The 22545-nt window shown below is 37.2% G+C and overlaps 1 protein-coding gene across 1 annotated transcript in view; it reads left to right on the forward strand.

The window, feature by feature from the left end:
- The window catches only part of XPO4 (exportin 4), an 87039-nt gene that overhangs the window by 45982 nt on the left and 18512 nt on the right, over positions 1-22545 (forward strand). The window contains exons 7-16 of the mRNA XM_064505022.1: positions 4676-4788; positions 7243-7400; positions 7668-7842; positions 12753-12929; positions 15137-15279; positions 15396-15541; positions 16853-17030; positions 18737-18896; positions 20536-20705; positions 21663-21837. Coding sequence (XP_064361092.1) covers positions 4676-4788; positions 7243-7400; positions 7668-7842; positions 12753-12929; positions 15137-15279; positions 15396-15541; positions 16853-17030; positions 18737-18896; positions 20536-20705; positions 21663-21837 — 1595 coding nt within the window. The remainder of the gene's footprint in view (positions 1-4675; positions 4789-7242; positions 7401-7667; positions 7843-12752; positions 12930-15136; positions 15280-15395; positions 15542-16852; positions 17031-18736; positions 18897-20535; positions 20706-21662; positions 21838-22545) is intronic.

Raw genomic sequence — 22545 nt, forward strand, 5'->3', positions numbered from 1 at the left:
TCGTTGTGCACTTGCACGGACATTTCAGCCTGTGCTGAGGAGCAGCAGTGCAGGCTTCCCTCAGCAGCAGGGCTGCCTCCCCTAGATCTTACATTCATTGGTAGCCTGGAGATATTCTGAATTTACTACAGCAGTTTATCCTTAATCTGAAAGATGAAGGGATGAGATGCTATTCTGGCTATTGTTTGGCATTTAAAGAAAATTTCAGTGCAACTAAAACAGCTGTGTGTAAGGAGGTATGAAAGAGATGACTGCATTTTTACTCTTACCAGTCTTAGCTCTCTTGGGGGAAAAGTTACCTGATTTTGAAATCCACGCTATTTAGAATTCTTTTCTGGAGTGGTGTGAGTTTCGACAGTCCTTTTTGGCAATGTTTTGAGACAAAGCTGAGGAAAAAAGAAAAGAGCAGATTGACAGATCCCCTGAATTTGGTCATAGTTGCACTAAATGTGTTTGTATTGATTTTTTTTTTTTTTTTTGTATTGAACTTTTTAACAGTTAGTATTTTATTGTTTGAGTTTTCCTGAATGAGTTCTGCAAATTAGTTTGCAATGTAAAAGCATCTTGAAAGCATTAATAATGGAAGAAGAAAAGGCACCAGTAACGACCCATTTTTAGGAAGGGGATCTGACAGAAACTAAATGGATAGCTTTTTTCTCTCTGCTGTTGCCCCCAATGGTTTTAAGTGTCCAATTTTGCAGTGTTTTGCCATAAACTTCCTAAATGGCAGACAGTAGATAGTGGAAGGTGTGATTTTTGAGCTGTATCTGCATGGCAGTCACTTTTGCATGGGTAGTTTAAGCATGAGTTAGGTTTAAAGTGCTTAGCTTGCTTACTGTTGGCCGTAGCAAATACGGTAGCGAAATTTAGCAGGGGCTGCAGAATACAGCTGGTGGCCGACATGAGGCTTTGTGCTAGCACGGCTACCCTGCTAGCAGTTCCTGAATTAGCCGATTTTAAGATCGGCTTGGGTCTTCCTATACTTCCTATGCCTACAGCTTGATAAACACACTCTGAATCCAGTGTCTCCAGCACAATGTAGTTACTTCTTTCTCATAATACTTAATGATCCTTGTGTTTAATGATTAAGTGTTTAAGCATACTTTCCTTCTCCTAAATGCTGGATCTGTTTCCTGAGAGCCTAAGTTAGTGTGAGGATTTGTGAAACCTTTCTCCCTAGGGGACAGCAAGCCCCTGCATCAATTTTGTGAGTTGCTCCCAGACTCATGCCATGTGCTTGGCTGACTAGCAATCCAGAGGAGGTCTTAAAATTCAAATATAATCAGTTTGTTAGCATTGTAACACTGGATGGCAGATTTCCAAGCCATTACCTGTTTAATTCAGTTTTTTATTTGTAAAATGCAAGTCTAAGACAGATACAGAGCTCTCCAGAAGTATTCCAAACAAGGAAGGTAAAGTGATTAAAATAATTTCTAAAACAAAGGCACTCCAGGAGTTTTTCTCCTTTCCTGAGTTCTTCCCCACTTCTCTGGAGAAACTTGTAGATGGATGTCTGGCAGAAGAAATCTCAGCTTTGGTTTCCAAGTTCCTGCCTTACTGCTTTGTGGAAGGCAGACCTTGCCTCTGGAAAGAAAAAGACCTTGGGATCCATTCTCAAAGACTGGGATTTGTGGGACGTCCTGAAGTGGAACATGTGTTCTCATCCCCAGTGGCTGCCCCAGCATCTGGAAGATTTTCATACTCATCCTCACCCATCAGTCCCTTCATGGGAGGGAGGCAAGGGATGGGAGGAATGTGTTTTCATTTTGTTTTTGATGTGTTCATCCAAGGAGCATATAGAACTTGAAATTTCATGCTTTACTTCCCAATTTTAAAGAAATCACTCTTATTTCTACAATTCATGAAACAACTAATCATAGAGCTAATGGCTACATCCATAAGTTTAAGCAAAGATAAAAGAAAATCTGTCTTAAAGAGTACAGTCTTGTCCTCTTCCTCTTTAGGCATGAACCAGTGAATATGTGAGCCTTACCATATGTGAAGGCATCTAGTTGTATTCTTATGCTTTTCAGAAGAGCTCAATACATCTTAATGAATAATCTTTTCTGATTTAAGCAGGTGTTTTTAGTCTCCATAAGAATCAATGATTCTATGTCTTGTGAGCTGGGTAAAATATTGTCATGTTTCTGGTAAGTGTTTCTTAGCTTGGATTTCTGTGTCATCCAAAGTGAGCTGTAATGAGAACAACTCATTCTTCAGTAGAATTAAGAATGTTACAAACTTCTGTATTATCAGAAGTGTTTTACCCTTGTTTTTCATTTAAAAAGTTATCAAGATATCGTAATAGACTGGAAGTCTTTAGAAATACTTGAAGAAGAGTATTAGGCTAGTTCTGTACTGCTTGCTCAAGTATTGAGATGTTAAATTAATTTTCGATGGTGAAGACACCATTCGTTCTGGGTAGCTGCAGAAGCCCATGTTCTAGGTAATTTAGTGCCAGTTTTTTCAGGTTTGGTGTAACTGGGCTGTTGCCAATAGGGCTGAACCATAGTCCAGACCAAATTAGGGTATTTCACAGCAACAAGCCTCTCCAAACCCAACTTATGCTAGTGTTTGTGCACATCTAGTATGTGGTGGAAAATGGGTGTAAGATCTCCATGGTAGGTGCAGACGTAATTTTGTGGTGTTTTAGTGAACCGATATTTTACCTACAAATCTACTATTGTCAGATATGTCATCAGCCCATTAGCCTGAGATTCAGTACTAAAAATAAAAGGATAGGACTGCTAAATACTGAGGCTTGTTAAAATAGTGACAGCAAATTGGCCCTTCTTTCATTCCATGTGAAATGTGTTATGTAACTCGTCCCCTCTGTAAGTTAAACCTAGTGAAGAGCAAATTGTTTTGCAGAGACTGATAATGCATCTTTTGTCATCTTCTGGTACTCATGTGTTTCCTAGCAAATCCTTTCTTTGAGAATTACAAGAAAGGATACTCTTGTAAATAAACAATTTACAAATACGGTTTTTTGTAAAAAAAAAATTCCAAAACAAGAGGAAAAATATGTAGTGTATTGTGCCAGATCCAAGGGCATCAGTCTTGATTAGTAGTATTACCCCCGTATTTGTAGTAATATCCCCATAAGGGATGCTTGCATGTGATAATTTCATGCCCGTATTTTATTTTCTTCTGGAAGAACTGAAGCATTTTTGATCACTTAAATGATACTTGTATTTCAGATGGAAGTAAAATAGGCAATTCTCTGATTTGTTTTCTGTCTAAAATAATGTAGATCAGTTGTGGTCTGATATTGTACATACACATATTGATAACTTTGAAAATGGTGAAACTGGTTTTGTTTTGTAGTAATATGAAAATTCTTAATTGTTGTTAGGAAATACGATGTTTTGGACACCTGCCTTCAGTGAAGTTCTGCGTAATACTCCACTGTGGAAAAGTGGCTTTATTATAACAAAGTTTGACAGTGTTGTCATGAAGTTCTGGTTTTGGCTCCTGCTGTTGCTTTAGTCAGTGCAGGACTCTGAAGGCAAGTTTCAAATTAAAATTGTGCATCCTGCCTTGTGCCACAGCACTGCATATTAAGTTATATGTTTGCTTTGTATGTCTTTCTCTTAAACAAAACCCACCAAAAACTTAAGGGGTCTGCTTTCTCAAATGGTACTGTCGTAAAACTTACGTTAATTCAGAGATATAAATTCTTTTTCCTTAACTTTTTTTTTTGGTAGTACCTGGTGATGTACAGTACTCAAGTTAATACAGTTTATCCCCAATATATACATTACATGCAGTTGAACATACTGTTACTCATTCTGATGATTGGGTTAGAAAGGGATCAGAGGATAGTGAAGGGTTTAAAAAAGACAAATGAAAACTTAAGCTGCTGTGTTCCTGCAGTTTTACTGCTGTTTGGACTGGGAGGTGTCACAGAAGGAAGCACTTTCAGAAATCTTTGATAAATGCTGCTCTGTTTGATGTGACTGACAAAGAATGTAACATACTTCTTTTTGCCCATGTTTCTGTTTTTTGCCTGTATTAGATCATTTGGAGAATTTCATAGAATTTGAATTGTACCAAAATGCATAGTAAGAACTCATGCAACAGCAACAGAGTCCTGCTTCCAATGTGTGTGTGCTTTTTATGCATGTCTCTTATAAACACGTTCAATATGACAATGACTTGTGGTGCCTTATGCTTTTGTTCTTCACAGCATAATAAAAATGTAGATTAATGCAGGGTAACATATCTGCATTCTGTGAAGCATATTTGGCTATTTAGAAAAATAGGCTATAGATTTCAGTGAGCTATCTTTAGGTATCATAAGGCCTTTATGAAAGCTGCCAGGAAAATTTTTTAGAAAATGATTTCCCATTTTGCATAAATTTTAACACCTGTTAATCGCGGTTGCTTTTTTCCCTTCTTGCAGTGTCACATTAGACACCCTGGTTATCAAAGTGATCGTATCACTATGGTATGTCTCATAATTATGATCAAACTGTTATCTAACATTCCTGGAGCATTCTTTTTTTCAATACTTAATACCTTTTATTCCTTGGCCTCATGCATGAATTATGCTGTGTATGTGAAGAGGCTTAAAGTTTGTTTCCATTACATTCTTTCTGAATGGATCCTGTTGTATCTAGGATTTTTTTAAAGCCAAGTAGGAATGTTATTGTTGACCTTGACACCAGATAACTGGGCAGACATTATATAGCTATGTTTGAATCCTCGCAAAATGTGATGCTAAAGCCAACAGAATCCTGGCGCGAGACCCTCCTGGACAGCAGAGTTATGGAGCTTTTCTTTACAGTAAGTTTCATTCTTCAACTTTCATAGTACAGATCCACAGGGAAAGCAGCTCCTTCCTGTTTTAAAGCTTTCTTGTGGGAGTCTTCCTTTTGCATCAGGTAGGACTGATTCAGTTAACTTCAGTTGATTTATCGAAGCAAGCAGAAGGAATGCATTTATATCAGGTTATCAGAATATATATATTTTGCCTATATATTGCCTTAAATTGAGAATCATTAGCTAAAGAAAAAAAATGTATGGTTATCTAAACTTGTATACATTTAATGCTTTTTGGACTTGTATGCATCAAATGAAACCAAGCATGGTGAGCTGTAGTAGTGGTATATATTTTTCAGCTAAGGTATAGCACCTCTCAAAAAGATCAAATGAACAGTATGTTTTTACTGATATTTTAGCAGTTGCTCAGCAGAACAGCTGAAAATAAGTAATGCAATTGCAGCTTTCTAGACAGTTTCAGCATCCAAAATTCTGCATCTTTTTCCCCAGCACAAACTAGATCCAAACAAGTTAAATCAAAATAGATTGTTAAGAGTGATAGGGAAAGATATAGAGTGGGAAGAGGGCATGTAATGCTTTATTCCTATCATTTTTTAAAAATCTGATATTATAGCTGGATAAAATTGTTACTTTTCTTACTTACCACTGTTGGGGGGAGAAGTAGGTAGTCTTTGCTCAAGTAGAAGTTACTGCAACACCAACATTTAATGATTTATAAATTAGTGTAGTATGGTCATTTCATTTTGTGTTGCATCTGGTGGGACCTGAGAGTTCAGCATTCTTCAGGCTGTGTTTGTTTTTGCAAAGCGGAGAAATAACATGTTCAAGACTTAGTCAAAGTGGTTATTAAACAAAGTGGATGTAAATCTTCAGTGCTGCTTGGGAGTTGTTTCATATGGGTTTGGATGCCATGCTCATACTTCGTAGGTGTTGTTTTTTGTTTGTTTGTTTTTGGCATAAATGATAATTTTTTTTTTTGACTGAAAGTTTATGTGTTCCAGGAGTTGTGAAAAGGTGAAAAAATTGCTGGCAGAACCCTTCGCAGCTACACACAATCTGAACAGCTGTCTAGACTATCCAGACAGTTGCTACTGTCAGCTGTGAATCTCCACATGCAAATAACTTTCTGGCTTCCACATTAACCCATTCTTGTTTAATAGTATGAAGGTGCCTGAGTTAAATATCTGGTTCTTTAGCTGTTTATAAGGCAATTAATTATTCATGATAAAAATAATGTTTTAAATAACATGCAGAATTGCTTTAATACATCTGCATTTTCTTTAATAGTAATTAAGTGCCAGCATTTGATTATTTTTGAGTGAATGCTAGCCAGAGCAGTCTGCTGTCAGTTTTTGTTTTAAATTCCTAATTTGTAATGGTTGAGGCTTATGGTATTAGTTTCCCACTCGAAGTAATGCAAGTGAATGGTGGTAGTTTATATTCATTTAGATCTAAGAAACTTTAATAACCTTATAAAAATTGGCAAGACTACCACGTTAAAGAGGAAACCTTCAGGCCTAATCTCTTCCTAGGGTAGGACATACATTAAAAAGGGTATTTTGGCTTCAGGGTTTGTTTTTCGTAGTAGTTTGATCTTTCAGAAGTTAACCATGCAGCTAATGCATCTAGTTACCAGTTGGATACAATTGAAACTATAATGCGTAGAGAAATGGGTAGTGTGTTTTAACTGTGCTTTTATTTATACTGTTGAAATACTTTAACTAAATGTGTTTGGGAGGAGGAAAGCTCCCCTGTATTTATTTTTCAGTAAATCTTACGAGGAAAAAATAGAAGACATGATCCTAAGAGAAATCTTAAAATCCATGCTTGATGATTGCAGTAGATACCTGTGCTTACAAAAATATTAGGAGTTTTGCATCTAGAAGGCTTTACCCACAGCAGCAGTGACGTAGCAGGTCGCCCAAGTGAGAGATCACTGCTCTTGGCCTTGTATAATGTCAGGTTGTTGCCAAGGAAGTGATGCATTCATTTTTGTGCCTGTCTTCAGTGTTTACCTCTGCTAAAGGAGCATCTATATAATCTTGATTGAGCTTGTTGACTAACTTTAGCAAGACTCTGTAGCCTAGGCATAGTTAGCATAATAGGGATGACTGTCATTATTGCTGTTTTTAGAAGGAGCAGTATGTCTGACTGGCTGGCATCTGTTTCTCTCCCTAAGACATAACATTCAGTAGACAGTTCAATTTTCAAAATGTAGGTGAGACCTAGCTAAGCGTTAGTTTTAGTGAGTTAATTCATGGCTCGTGGCGTCTGTGAACCGAGATGCAATCTTAACATTTACTGTGATTTTAGAGTTGCAGACACCCTTCCATTTCAGGCCGAATAGAAGTTAGAGTAAGCTTTTTCTGGTGTGTGCTCTTTTGGATTGAGTGCCATGTGACTGTTGTAAGAACACCCTATTTTCCGTGTATTATTAACTCTCTCATTTCCTGAAAGGTGCATCGAAAAATCAGAGAAGATACAGATATGGCCCAAGATTCGTTACAGTGTCTGGCACAGCTGGCCTCTTTGCATGGGCCGGTCTTTCCTGATGAAGGCTCCCAAGTCGATTACCTGGCACACTTCATTGAGGGATTACTGAATACTATCAATGGGTATGTATGCCCGCTCTCTAAATTTAGACAGCATCTTTTAACCTTTAGTTTGGAGCGTGGTGTATGTGTGTGGAGAACTGGTATGGCTTGCTTATTTCTGGGCATAATTTGTGCTTACTTTGGATTATTGAAATAAAAAACGGTTTAAAGAATGTGGTTCTTAAATAGCAGGAAACAGATTTACTGGTTGAAAATGTATCGACAAAATCAATTAGCTTTTAGCATTTTTCTTAATGACAGAAAACTAACTGCCATTTCTATCTATAGAATTGAAATAGAAGACTCTGAAGCAGTGGGAATTTCCAGTATTATCAGCAACCTGATAACCGTATTTCCTCGCAATATTTTAACTGCCATTCCAAATGAACTTTTCTCGTCATTTGTTAACTGCCTCGCACACCTCACTTGTTCTTTTGGGAGAAGTGCTGCCTTGGAAGAAGTGGTGAGTATCCATTCTCAAATAGTAGGTAACTTTTTTTTGTTTCCCTCTATTTGTGTAAGCGACATGAGAGTTTGGCTGCTTTGCTAATAACCGTATAATGTATTGTTTTGAAATTCTGTGATTGTTTTAGATATTACTGAAATCACATCTGAGAGGATTTTGGTTTTGTTTTGAGCAACATAGCGAACAGTAGTTACACAGTATTAGATTGTGCAAAAGCTTTGTTTTGATTTAAGGCACCTGTCTTATATTTTCTTCACTTTTAAAAGATTGGATTCATTAAAAAAACAAGAAAGACTGAATATTGCTGACTTGCTCCTGTAGGACTTCTCAGAGAAGTGTTGTAGATGATTAACAAGCTGCAGTTCTGAAAGCTTAGAACAGCTATATGAGCATATGGACAGGCTGAAACCTACTGTTGTCAGGGCTTACGAGCCAGGAACTTTGGTCTTAAGTGGATGTAACTGTTAAGATCTTCTGTTGTTAACCCCATGCTACTAAGCTGTTTAAATCACCCCTCCATCACTGGCACAGGTCAAAAGATAATTCTATGTACTTATCTGGCACAGGAGTTCACAGGACTTGTGTGTGTTTACTTTGAAACTTGGTTGTAACATTCAAGAGTACTTCTACATCTTGTCTACAAAATTGTGTTAAAAGCAAAAACTTACAAGGATACCTAACTTTAAAAAAAGCCCCTAAGTATTAAGGCATATAGTCTTGCATCTGAGCTGTTTATATGTAGTAGTTACTGATTAAAGTATTCTTACTAAGGCTATCAAGATACTAGCCAATTTTCCACTATTATGATTATAATAAATGTGAGTTTTTACCAGTTTAGCTACGTTGACTGGGCTTTAATACTTGGGTTTGAAAATACTTATAGAAGTATTTAGTTATAAAGTTGACAGGCATGTTTCTTTACTGGTGGGGAGAACACAGATGTGTTAATTAGTGTTCATTGCAGAGCATTAGAACTGAGGTCTTTGCTGCAAGGTTAAGATATATTTCACTTCGCCCAGTGTTCACTTAATGTTTCAGTGTTCATGTCTTAGTCAAGAAATTGGTGATTACATTTAGAATCTTAAAATGCAACAATGTCTCAAACTTTATTGTTCATAATCTGCTCTGTTTTAGAGATTGTCTAGTAGAACTCAGAAAAAAGTGATGTTGTTCCTGGTGTTTGCTGACGGATTTATGAATGTTCATGAAGCCTTTATATAAACATTCAGCAGAATCATAGATGCCAATCATTTAAGTTAAAGAAACTAGAGAGCATGCATTTGTTCCTCAGTTAGCCTCTTGCTACATGAGAGCTGGAATGTACAACCACGTTTGACTTCAGGAGTGCTCAGTAGACCCCAGCTCAAACAGTTCATCTCTCAGCAAAAGCTTACAGTAGTGTGTACCGGTATCTGCCTCAAACGATTTGTGTTTTGGAAATGGCTGACTGGTTATGCCTAATGAACTACGGCTGCCTGCGCTTCTTCAGCTGAAAACTATGGGATTATAGAAAGTCTTTACAGTATTATACTTAAACGTTCTCAGATTCAGCAACACCAGGAAAAAAAAAGGCAAGATTTTTCTTTTATGAGAGAATTTGTACACTGTCCTGGAATCATTAAATCATTCCGTAGTAAAAGAAACATTACACTTTCACCTCTTCCCTTGTGTCCTGGGTCTTACGGATGTATAGGAAGTATCAGAATTTCACGCTGTTTCTCTGATTTCCAGGATGTTACAGAATTCTGTGGTTGTGGACCTTCAAAAAAATAATTCTTATACCTTAACAGTGTATCAGCAATCAGGCCTGCTATAGAGACTTTTGAGCTATTGCTTACTTAATCCTTGTGGCCCACATGATACAATGCTGTGCCTAGTAGAAATACTGCTTTGAGACCCTGAAGGCACTCTCTGGCTTGGGAAGGTCCTAGCCATGGTTAGTGTGTTCCCTAAGCTCTTGCACAGCTTGCTTGCAGTGACACCTTCTCTGAGCTCACACTTTTTATAATTAAGAGCTTTTGATAAAAGAGGAAATACCCTACGTGTTGGGCTCCGTGGAGTACTGAGATAATATTCCTGGAACTTTTCAGAGTGCCGAACCGCGGCTAAACGTGGGCAGGCCTACTCGGTAAGCTTTGCTGGTGCGCAAAGCTGTTTCCCCATATTTCTGCCACCTCACGTGCCAGCCGAGCAGCTCGTGAACATTGCAGAAACCCCGTCAGGCACAAGGAAGCCGCTTAGCCCAAGGCCTCCTATTGAAACTGTCAAAATGAAGAGATCCCAAACCGTAATGTGCAATCCACTTCAAAGCACTGCGTGGATTGGCACAGCGTTGCAAGCTCTTCCTTATAGCACTTGCTGCTGTTGCTACTATTGATGTTCAAGCAAGGAAAAAAAAGGCAGGGGGGGATCCAAACCAGAAAAGCTCACGTTCAGATGTTTGTTTTACGCTAAGCTGGCTGTTGGGGTTGGGGAGATTGACTGAGGGAAGGTTGAACGTTTGCCTGAACAGCTACCCTGGCTGGGTGGTGGCAGGCAGTAAGCGTCAGCAGTGCTGGGGGGTAGCGTGTGGCACAACTGGGACCAGTCATCTCTTCCTTTGATAGTGCTGGGTCTGGGAGAAGGTGCTTGTCCACAGCTATGCTTTCCTTTGCTCAAGATTTAATTCTTATGCAGAAGTAGAGATCAAATGGTCCAGCAGACTTAGTGGTGGGTATAAACAGGATGTTGAGTGAAAAGGCAAATGGAAATAGGTTTATTTTGCTCAGAATGAGTATTAATGCATTGTTCCTGTTTTGTGGGGTTTTTTTAAAAATGCCCTGTGGTGGGAGAGGTCATTCTGAATTTGGTCCTTTTCTCTGCTGTGCTTCTAACTGCTGCCAGTTTGCTGCTGCTTGACAAATTTTGGAAGTGTTCTTTCTTCAAAGGGTCAATAGACTATGAAGGAAGAAGTACCAGTTTTCTTTTCCTTTCCCATATTAGAGAAATTAGGCCTCTAATTACTGGGTGTATCTTGCCCCTGCTGAAGGTCTGAGTTCTGAGCTGGGAAGTGCTGTTCTTCCTGTTGGGTCCATTGAACCATTTCAGCTCCCCACGCTGCAGCAGGTCACTTACAATTTGTCTGCCACAAAACAATTTGGTGGCCCAGCCAGACCCTGTTGTCTGAATCACTAGTCTGAAACAAGGATTGGGATTTCTTACTAAGGTTCCCTTGTGACTCAATTTGTTTGATATGAACAAACTATTTCTACTAGTTGCGCACCTACTTTATGGAGGCACTTTCTAATCATACTTCCCTCTTTCCTTATGAGAATACCATAAAGCGCCAAAAGCTTTTTTCATGGCATTATCTATTGCATTACCTTCTCAAAGAAGTAAGAGATGGATCTGACTTGTTTTGCGCTTCACAAAAGGGCATGTCTGTTTCTTGGTTTATGCTCTGAATTCTTATATATAACTTATATACATGACTAAGTATTTCAAGATTGAATGGCTGTCCATGAATTCTTATGTCCTTTAGCTAAATTTTAAAAAGATAGTGGCATCTGTCCTAAATATTTATTCTCTGAATATTGGATAAAACTTTGTCTCTCTGCTCATCACCTGCAGCTTTTCTTTTTATACTTCCGTGACTGTCCCATATTATAACTTCTGTAAATATGACCACTTTGCAATTAGAGAATGATGCTGTAAAAATATTTTTAAGTGTTTCCAAAGTGATAGCAATTCTCCCTCTTATTCAGTCATCCAGCCAATGTTTTCTTTTCTTTGCCTGTTCATGCAAACACGTTTATAACTTTGCTGAAAGTCAGAAACTGGAAGTCTTCTGTCTGGAGCATAATTAAGGCCTTAATAGCTCTTTATTTCATCAAGGAATGATTTTACTAAGCCATGCTATCTCTAATAACTTGCGTGAGTGATCTCACTGATTAAAAGTTGAGAAGACCTGTTAGAGGAAAGAAGAGTCCTGCTATAGCAGCAAATCTCCAGTATGCAAACAGTCATAATTAAGTTACTTGATGTTACTAAATGAAGTTCAATTTTTGCCTTAATTCAAAAAGTTGATACCTGCATTAAAAATCCTTTTCAGAGGTCAGGGCCGCTTTGCTGTCTGGGTTCTTTATCTTGCCTGTAACCCAGGAGGTTTGTTTTTCAGATATGTTACTTTTGCAGCTTAGATACCACATGTTTATAGAAAGACGAGAATAATGAAAACATGATGCTTCAGTTAAAATCCATTAAGCAATTGGAAGTGCTGGCTTATCCTATGGAATTATGCTTTTCTATTTTGTCCACAGCATTGAGTTGTTATGTCTCATCATCAGAATTGGCTATCCATAGTAGGGCTTCTTGAACACATGCAATCTTACAATGCTTTCTTCCAAAAGAGAGAATTGTCATCTCTTCCATCTCTGTATTTCAAAAATTGTAGAATATGTATAAATCTATATGCACATGGTTTTGCACTTTTCTACCTAATTAAATAGAAATAGCTCAATTCTTATTTGTTACTAATAAGAGCTGAAGTGCTTTGGCATCTTGGCGGGGGGGGGTGTCAAAAAATTTTCATATGTAGGTAATTATACATGGCTGTTGTTGCCTGTATCAGGTATATTCAAGGTTTAATTTAAGACTGGTGGTTTTTTTTGAACATTAGGTAAAGAGGTGGAACTAATCACTTTGATAGTTTCTAAAAGCCTAGCAAGCATGAAAATTACACTGACCTCTTTCATTTTTTGCCTCAGTTCATCTGAGTTTTTCATGGCTACCCTTACACAGGTTTCGTGACTTTTTTTTATTGCTTCAACATTAAGAAGAATATCTGTTAAAGAATAATGAATATAAGTGTGTTCCTTTGGTTTAGTTTAGGAATAAAGTCTTTGTTTTGTTTCTTTCATGTCTTACAGCTTGACAAAGATGATATGGTATATATGGAAGCATATGATAAGTTGCTGGAGTCTTGGCTTACTTTGGTACAAGATGACAAACATTTCCATAAAGGCTTCTTTACCCGACATGCTGTTCAGGTTTTTAATTCTTATATTCAGTGCCATCTAGCTGCTCCTGATGGTACAAGGAATTTGGTAAGCCCTCATTCTACTGGTTCTTAATGATATATGGTAACTAAGCCATGTCTTTTGTGTGTACTATTTTATTTAGCTCAAGGGAGCAAATATAGAATTGTTATTTATGGTTTTGGTTGGAAAGGAAAACTTGCTGAATTTGTTACAAAAGGATCATTTTTTCAGTCTGTTTCTCATTATGAAGAGGAAATAAAGGGAATACAAAAGTTGAAATCACTTCAAGAAAAGATATCAATTAAAAATAAAGCCATTATTCAAAAATTGGCCTGCATCCTATTGATCCATCCCTGAAGATGGAATGACTAAACTTCTCTGGACTAGTGTCTTCCAGACTGAAATTGCAGACCTTTTAGTGCTGTTGTTGCCTCTCTTTCCATGCATTATCCTCAAAATATAATTTAATGGTCTATTTTGAAATACAATGAACATGTATAAATGTCTGAGAAAGCATAGTATGGCTATGCGCAGACTAGGAGAAAACTTGCAAGCCTGCATGGCTCTTCTGGATAAAATGGTAAATGTATTTCATATTGAATTTTTGAGGTGACGGTTTTGGAGAAAACCTAGAAGTATATGACTTCGAGAGAGAAACAAAAGAAACCTCTTTGTCAGGAGTCTGCATCTTACTAAAACAGATTCTAATATCGAAAGCTGGATATAAATGCCAAATGAGTTAATTATTGCATAGATTTGATTCAGTGACCATATTAAAATTAGTCTCCCTGATTTTGATGCTGTGTAGAGATCTCTGAGATACCTCTTTCTGAAAAGTCCCACATAAAACCTAATTCTGACATCTTGATATGTAACAGATGGTAATAACAGTGCCAACACAGAGAGAGGTATTTCGCGAGAGAACTTTGAATTCATGTCAGGCGGTCTTGACATAACTTGTATATACAGGTTAATTCATGTCATTCTGTGCGATAAGTCATTTATCCCATGGGTAACCTTTTAAAAGCCACAGCTGGCGTTTTAGAATGCTTCTTGTGGGATATCAAAGCGGTCGCTGGAACTTGCCGTCTCCGCTCTGCGAGCGGGGACTCACTCTGCATAAACAGCTGCAACTTTGAAGTTTCCAAAAGAGAATGATTTGCTGGGTTAGATAAAGAAAAGATGGGCTAAAAGCACTATGGATAAGGAGTTGTGTGTGGATTCAATTTTCCAGAGCCTTTGGAGAAACGATGCGAAACGATAGCATTCTCTGTCACTTTTATTTTACTTTGTCAGCTGTGGAAACTTTATAATTCTTTAAGATTTTTTTTAAACATTTTTAGCATTGATAGGTAGTTCCTACATACAATGGTTGATGGCCTCAAGGAAACGAGGTCCGATTATTGTATAGGCAGTTCTATAATATAGCCAAGATAAGCTTTGAAAAATCAGAGTGTACGGCTTCTTCTGCATTCAGCAAGAAATAAACTTTAAAAACTGGGATTTTTTTTGTTTGCCTTCTGTTTTTCTGAGGTTATAGCATTTATTTTTTAAAGCTTTTTCTCTGTGAACAATGAGTTATGGAAACTTTTTAATGGAAGAGGTGCTTTTCATTTCACCATGAAAAATACTACCTCTTTTTGTGATTCATGTAAGATCTCAGAGAGCTGGGGAAAATATCTTTGACTACAAGGATAGGCAAGGAAAAAGCAAGTAAGTTTCAGTGTTTAAAATGATATATATGTGATTTGAAATGCAAATGTATTTCAACAATCTTCTGACCAGTGGGTTTACGGACCACCTCTGTGAGCCAGACCTATTCAGTACTTTATATTCAGTACCTCCAGCAGTGGATGCTTTTGACAGAGCTGACTCATACATGCAAGGGTGTGCAAAAGCTGTTTTGCTATTGTCTAGCCTGTACTTACCCTATTATTAACAAGTATCAATTTTCGTAACTCTTATCCTTGACACTCTTCACTAACAGTGAATCTTCGGATTTGAGAGAGCTGTTGGAAACAGTAGCAAATACACAATGAACTCAATGTGTCTAATGTGTTTGTGAAATGCTGATTTGAAGATAATATGAGGCCAAGTTTACTGCTCTGTTTTAACTGTGCTGTGTCTAATTTAGTGTGAGCTTGTTATCCATTCATGCAAAACAAAAGAAAAAGCTTGAAAGAAAACAGTAAAAAGATGTACAAAAATATGATGATAATATTTAGAAAGTGAACGTTAACTGGTTACTTCTAATTTTGTTAAAATAACAACAGACTGCCAATGGCGTGGCCTCTCGGGAAGAAGAAGAGATAAGTGAGCTACAGGAGGACGACAGAGACCAGTTCTGCGACCAGCTGGCCAGCGTGGGCATGCTGGGGAGAATCGCTGCAGAGCACTGTATACCTCTTCTGACCAGGTACAGGACAATATCTGTGAATGCGAATGCATTAAGCCCCCAAATGTGAAAAGCCTGATCTTTGCAAAAACAGTTTAAGGACTATGCGAAGTTCTTTTATCATTGTTTGTCCGCAGTTTATTAGAAGACCGAGTGACAAGGCTCCATGGTCAATTGCAAAGACATCAGCAACAGTTACTTGCCTCACCAGCATCAGGCTCAATGGACAATAAAGTGCTTGATGACCTGTATGAGGATATTCATTGGCTTATTTTAGTCACAGGTTAGTGAACAGCTTTAAGCAGTGCCTATTTCGGTATTCTTACTGAAACTGGAACACCTCATGGAAAAAAAAATCCCAGCATGTCCACTACTGGCAATTGGCTGCATATATTTAATCCTTTATGATGCTTTCATCTTATATATTCTAATCACAAAAAATCTTTGTCTTCGTCTGCCATGAGCACTATGAGGATAATCTTTAACATTAATGCAATCTTTACATAAGGTCTGTCCTTTGAAAATGCCTGTGACTAATTTTATTATACATTTTTGAGAGGTGTTATTAGTCAGCCTGTTTAAGTAATTAGTCTGTTCATGATCTTTCAGTTGTACTTTCTGGGGTTGTGTGACTGTATAGGGGAGTCGGCATGGGATCGGGAGAACGGTATTACTCAGGGGTGGCAATGACTTGAGTGAGTTCCAGAATCTCTCAGTGCTGATGATCTGTGTGCTGGCATCTGGCTACATTTCAGGGAACTTGAATGTAGAAACTTTCTGTTTTTTCTGATTTTTAGCTGGAACTATCTAACACCTGTCTGTAAAGCATAATAATGACTAAAACAAGGTCTATATTTTGTTAGAAGAAATGTATATTCCATTATGCAATATTTTGTGGGCTTTTTGAACATCTGGTGTAGCAGTAGTTTTCAGATGTTGGCATAAATATGTTTATAATATTTTTGTATCACTGTAGGATGAAGTTTATATTTGTAGCTCAGATAGTTATGAGACCAGACATTGAAAACTGCCTAAATCTGGAATTAATATTAATTATCTGGATATCAGCGTATTGTACTGTAAAAACTCTTGCTTCACCTGACCTGCATTTGCTACCCCTTTATTACAGTGAGTCTTCTTGGTCTCTGAAATCCTCTAATGGATCTGAAATGTTAGTAGAACAGAAGTCCTGGATGAGGTGGACTCAGTGGGGAAGGTGTAAAATCAGGGCATTTTTTTATCACATGACTGATGGAGAAAAAAGTTAGCCACAAAATGTTGTATAAAATGATTTTTATCCTATAGAAGAATCAGCTGCAGTACTTTCACATGAAGCAAAGCTGCTCTTTGTTTTTGTTTTTAATTTGGTGGGGTGTTTTTTAGTCTTTGTTTCATGTCATTTTAGCTTCTCTTCTACAGAATGACTTCAAGTATTCAAAGTTAGATATACTTGTGTAAACAGTGTTAGTCAGGGTTTGTACAAACATTTGATTCTAGTGCCATGTCTACAGTTAAGTCAATGGATTCTCTAATCAAAAGCCATAAGTTAACCTAGGGTAGAAATTTGTGATCACTCTTTCTTTTTTAATGTAAGGCTACCTCTTGGCTAATGATACTCAGGGAGAGACTCCGCTAATACCTCCAGAAGTAATGGAATATTCCATTAAGCATTCAGCTGAGGTTGACATCAATACAACGCTTCAGATTCTGGGATCTCCAGGAGAAAAGGCCTCTTCCATCCCAGGGTACAACAGAACGGATTCTGTAATTAGGTAAGAGTGCATCACGCACTGAAGTATGTCAAATGTTTTTTTCAGAGAGAAGGTTGGAGTGTGAGTGGACTTCCATGACTAAAAAAAATATATATATAAACATTGAAAATTGGGGAAAAAAAACTAGTTTTAAAGTAAGGGCAAATAGTTTATAAGAATCATTTTATAATAGACATAGTAAGGCAATGCTATGAGAGAGGTTAAGAAAAGACAGAAAAGGTGAAGCCGTTTTCTTAGGGTAAAGAAAGGTAGAATGGCTACAGGTGAACTTTCAAGTCGAAGTGGTCTGAGTGATCTCCTCATTAGGAGGACTGAGGGGAAGAATAGGAGTAAAGCATCAAAACAGTTACAGCTCAGAGTCAGGATGGTGAGGCTAAAATGGCTCATGAGCAAACAGTCATATTGGAGGATGCGATAGAAAGTCTTTGAAATAAATACAGAAATTTTGCTTAAATTACTGAGAACTTGTTTTTAAATCAACACAGGTCAAAATCTTTAGATAACACACTCTAGGCTCTGTAATGAATTCTGCACAGGTACAGCTCAAGCAAATGATTTCCAAAGCGTAAGTGAGCTTGTCTACTTTGGACATGAGTTACTGCCTCAGTAGCAGCTCAGTTGGTCCTCAGTGGGGGAAGACTGTTGTCGCTTCTGTACGCATATCAATATTAGCCTAAGAAACAGCATAAGGGATTTCCATTCTCTTTTTTCAAGATGATGATACCCACAAAGGAGTCCTGAGGTTGGAAAATTGAAATTGAGAAGACCATGTTGCATTTTTAACTGACATGGAAGAGTCTTCACCCAAGATTAGTTGTGTGCTTACTCTTTATTCTTCTGCAAGAGGCTAGAAAAATGGCTCTTCATTGGCAAAGATCTGCTTCATGGGTTAATACATTTAGAAGTTTGAATACTGCTCATTCATACCGATCCTGTCAGCTACAGGAAGAGGTCAATAAAAACAGAATTTCTTGATGCAGTGTCTCAGTGGAGATGGGAATAAAATCAGATCTAAGTAAACAGAGATTTGAGGCCCTCTCCAGCAGTAGGTCTGAAACATCTTCAAGAAATAGACCACTGTTAACTCCTAAATTTGTTGAGGACTGTCACATTCTTATCAAATTTATAAATGAGTATGCTATAAAAGCTAATATTTAATACAGTATTGTGGACTGATTATATTCATGCAATCATCTGGTGATGATCTAGTTCAGATTTTGTGGTAATAAAAACAGTAAGAAATGACTGGTCATTTTTGTATTTGTTTAGTATGTATCACACTGCAAAAGCTGCCAAGACTTGTAACTAAGGTGGTTGATGCAAGAAAGGGAGAATGTTTTTCAGAGAAAGCTTTTCAAGCACACCAGGTAGTGATCCAGCTGGAAAAATTCCCATTTCTCATCATTCCCATGGTATCAGAATGCTAGTGAGGATTCTCTTGTTACAGTTATTTCACAGTTGAAGATAATCACCTTATCTTTTAATGCATATTCAGACTTTGTATTTGCTAGTCTGTCCTGTCTCTCTCTCTATGCATTTAGAGAGACAGTAAACTCAGGTGCATTTTACTCCGTTAAAGTAGGATGAAATATTTTTTGTTATCTTGTTTCTTTTATTATATTTCGTGAAAAATGACTGTTTGATACGCAGTCCCATTGCTTCCCAAAAAACGCGTACAGCATCTTCATTGTATTTTATATCTGCAGGTTGTTATCCGCTATTTTAAGAGTGTCAGAAGTAGAATCTCGAGCAATAAGGGCAAATCTCACCCACCTTCTGAGCCCCCAGATGGGCAAAGATATCGTATGGTTCCTCAAGCGCTGGGCAAAGACATACCTCTTAGTGGATGAAAAGCTGTATGATCAGGTAAGGATATAACTGTATGAATGAACTGGTGAGTATTAGCAATAATGTTATCCTGTGAATGTAGATATCAGTGTAGCTATTTTAAGCTTCAATTATAATGTATTTTTAATATGAAATGTGTAATGGTTTATTTTGGAATGTGTATGAAAGTGGATTTTTTTTTTTCTTTTAAGTAGAAATGTAAGTTGTTAGGTGACCCTACTTGCACATCTTGGCGTAAATGTGATTTTTGTAGCCATTGGCATAGCAAAATGGCTTGGTATTCTCTTAGGTGTTTACTGGGTAAAACTCACCAACCACAGCAATTTTATCAGCTACTTCTCACTATCCATCAGATCTTACAGTTCATCTCTAATACGGTGGTTGTGCTTGATGGATGATGGTCAGTCAGTAGTCTGATCATGATTCTGAACGGGATATTTAACGCTGTTCAAGGTGGTTGTATATTGGCTAACGTCATGCTCCTCTCTCTCCTCTGCCCGTTCTCTTATGTTCTCATTGTATATTAGCATGATTGGTATTATGCGTTCATTGTAAGGGGCAACGTTTTATTGTGTTTGGACAGCACTAATCATGATTAGGTCTCAGTCATGATTTTGCTTATAGAACTAACTATACTCCAGCTAGCTGACAGAGGCCACGCATCCTGAGGAGGTCCTGCTGACTGGTAACTTTTGAGAAGGAAGCCTCCTCCCCTTCATTTCTACTGCTGAAGCAACTAAGAATACTAACGCTTCAGGAAGCCTTTTCTTAACAAAATTGGGGATACCAAAGGCTTGTGATTACTTTGAAACATGTTATTCAGCCTCTGCTTAAAGCAGAGCAAAGAATTTGTAAAGGTACCAGTGGGGAAGAATTGGAGAACATCTAAGGGAGAATTGGAAAAACAATGCAAAGCAACAAAACAGAGTATCTAGGGAAAGTACACATTTAACTTGTGCTTAAAGTTGGCATGTGAATGTGATTGGACACCTCTATTTAAATCTTATGCTCAGTCATGAAAATATTACGAGTTTAAAGTTAGGAGTATTTGTGATATGCTGACATGAAGCCTATGCACAATTATTTAAAATCCTTGCGTTTCACTCTTAAGAAACTTTTTTTTTAAAGATGGGAGAACATTCAGTTTCAAGGGAGCATATGTTAATGTGCCAGGACCAGAATGTGCCATCTTTCCAAAAAGGTACATGGATTGAAGGAACAATGCAGAAAAGATTCTCTGTGCTGAAAATAAGTTCTTACAAGACTGACCTCAGAGATTAAGAGCTAGATTTATTTATAATAATTTTCATTATTTAATTTGGAGGAATTTCTCCATAAATTCTTGCAGACACTTTGGGAGATGAAGTTGGGATCTTTTAATTTTTAAAGCTTTTAAACTTTCATTAGCATTAAAAGCTAGACATACTCAAATCGTAATGAGGTTTGCACTTTTCTTTCTTTTGTGTGTTGTGCTTAAAATTGAACGAGAAATTTGGCAAAGATTTTCTATTCCAGGTATTCTTTGCCTTTGTCTATGTAACTTTTGTGTATTTTAAGTAGGGAAGTGACAGCCTGAAAAGAATTTGCTGACTGATTACCATACACTTTTGAGTTCTGGCTTTTGTAAAACTCACTCATTTTAATGCTTTTCTTATAGATAAGTCTGCCATTTAGTACAGCATTTGGTGCTGATACAGAGGGTTCCCAATGGATTGTGGGTTACCTTTTAGAAAAAGTGATCAGTAACCTGGCAGTGTGGAGTTCAGAGCAGGACCTTGCAAATGATACTGTACAACTGCTAGTAACATTAGTGGAAAGGAGAGAGCGGTAAGTTGCTATACCTCTGGAAGTCAAAAAATTTCTTTTGCTTCCTTTAAAATTTTTTGGCCAAAGTAATCCAGATCCGGGGCATTTCATATTCATGTCTCTGTAAGCCAAATGACTTCAGTAACCTGCCACGAATGGAAAAAAAATATGGTGTGACAAAGTGAGGAGTGAGACCTAGATTTGACAAAACGTAACCTAATTTATATTATTGTTTAGAAGTGCACTCTCCTTCCCCTACCTTTGTGCCTCACTCTAAAACAGTGAGAAAGGAAAACTCCCCTGGTCTCCACTCTTACCGTGAGGGTTTTTGTGGTGTTGCTTATTTGTGCTGAACAAGTTGTTCAAGATTGAAAGGTCAAATACTGGCATAAGCCAGTGTAAAATTTTTTTTGTAAATATTTAAAACTGTCTAGAGTTTGGCAGATTCAGACAAATTTCACAGTTTTCTTTGGTATTAGAAATTGTGAAGCAGGAAATTCTTGGATCTTTTGCTTTTGTGAATTGACATGCAATTTAACATGTAAACATGGATTCACAGTTCTTTTGAAAGACTGTTCTGAAGTTTGAGGAATTAAATGCTTAAGGGATTTTCTTAGAAAAAGGAAAAAAAAAAAGATTTTAAAACCCACAGGAGCTACTTTAGGAATAAACTGCCTCATTTATCATGACATAATGAGACTAAGTTTTTAATCCACGTAATATGTCTATTAACTGTGTGTTTGTATGTGTGTAAAACTAGAGTACTTCCCTTTTCTCCCAAATGAATTGAGCCATTTTGAGTATATATTTTAGATATCTTAGAGGTGAGACATTAATCAGATGAAAGTCAGAAGATGATTTAGTCTTAGAGTAAAGGAATTAAAATAAAAAACTGACAACTGCTAGCAGCCTGATGTCTGTTCATACAATTTTGTGAAGCCTTTTCTTTAATTAAACTGCTTTTTTCCTCCCTTCTAGGGCAAACTTAGTTATTCAGTGTGAAAACTGGTGGAATTTAGCTAAACAATTTGCAAGGCGAAGTCCTCCTCTTCACTATTTGTCCAGCTCTGTGCAGAGAACACTAATGAAAGCTTTAGTTCTAGGAGGTTTTGCTCATATGGACACGGAAACGAAACAACAATACTGGACAGAGGTAAGCTATTTAATGCTTCTATTACTTTCATTTTAGCAAGTAATACAACTGAAGTTTGGAGTCAGTTTAGGGAATTTTACAATGACACAAAGTCAACTGTTACAGAATCTTTTGATTTTTGAACATCTAATACTGATTATTAATATTTTTTATGATTCTTTGGAAGGCAACAATTGTGTGGAACCAATGAGCTGCCAAAAATGATTTCTAAAACATCGTTACTTAAACAGAAGGAGTCATGAAACAGCCAGTATAGCAGTACATTTGAAAGAGGCTATTATAAAAGTTTAAGAATTTTCCATAGATCTGTCTCATTTCTTCCCTTTTTTTTTTTTTAGTTTGGAGATGTTATTAAATTATTCAAACTTAATGACAGCAAGTTTAAAAACAAACAAACATTCCCCCCGCACCTCACATGGAAAATATTGAAGCCCCTTGACCAGCCTTTTTATGCCTTGATGCCTTTAAAGCTCAGGTATCTATTACCAGGAAGGCTGGTGCTAGAAAGTAGCTGAAATGTGGTCAGGAAGCATCACATAAGTTTATAAAGCATTGGCCTTCTGAGAGAAACTTGATCACTTTTATTAGCAAAAGAGTGAAATGAGTGATTGAAGGTAAGATCACAAGCACTGGAAGTAATTGGGAGAAGCATTTAACTGTTTTATGGAAATTTCTAAATTGGTTGAGATTACAAACACAATTGCATAG

The sequence above is a fragment of the Dromaius novaehollandiae genome, chromosome 1 (assembly GCF_036370855.1).
Source record: "Dromaius novaehollandiae isolate bDroNov1 chromosome 1, bDroNov1.hap1, whole genome shotgun sequence".
In the NCBI taxonomy this organism is placed as follows: Eukaryota; Metazoa; Chordata; class Aves; order Casuariiformes; family Dromaiidae; genus Dromaius; species Dromaius novaehollandiae.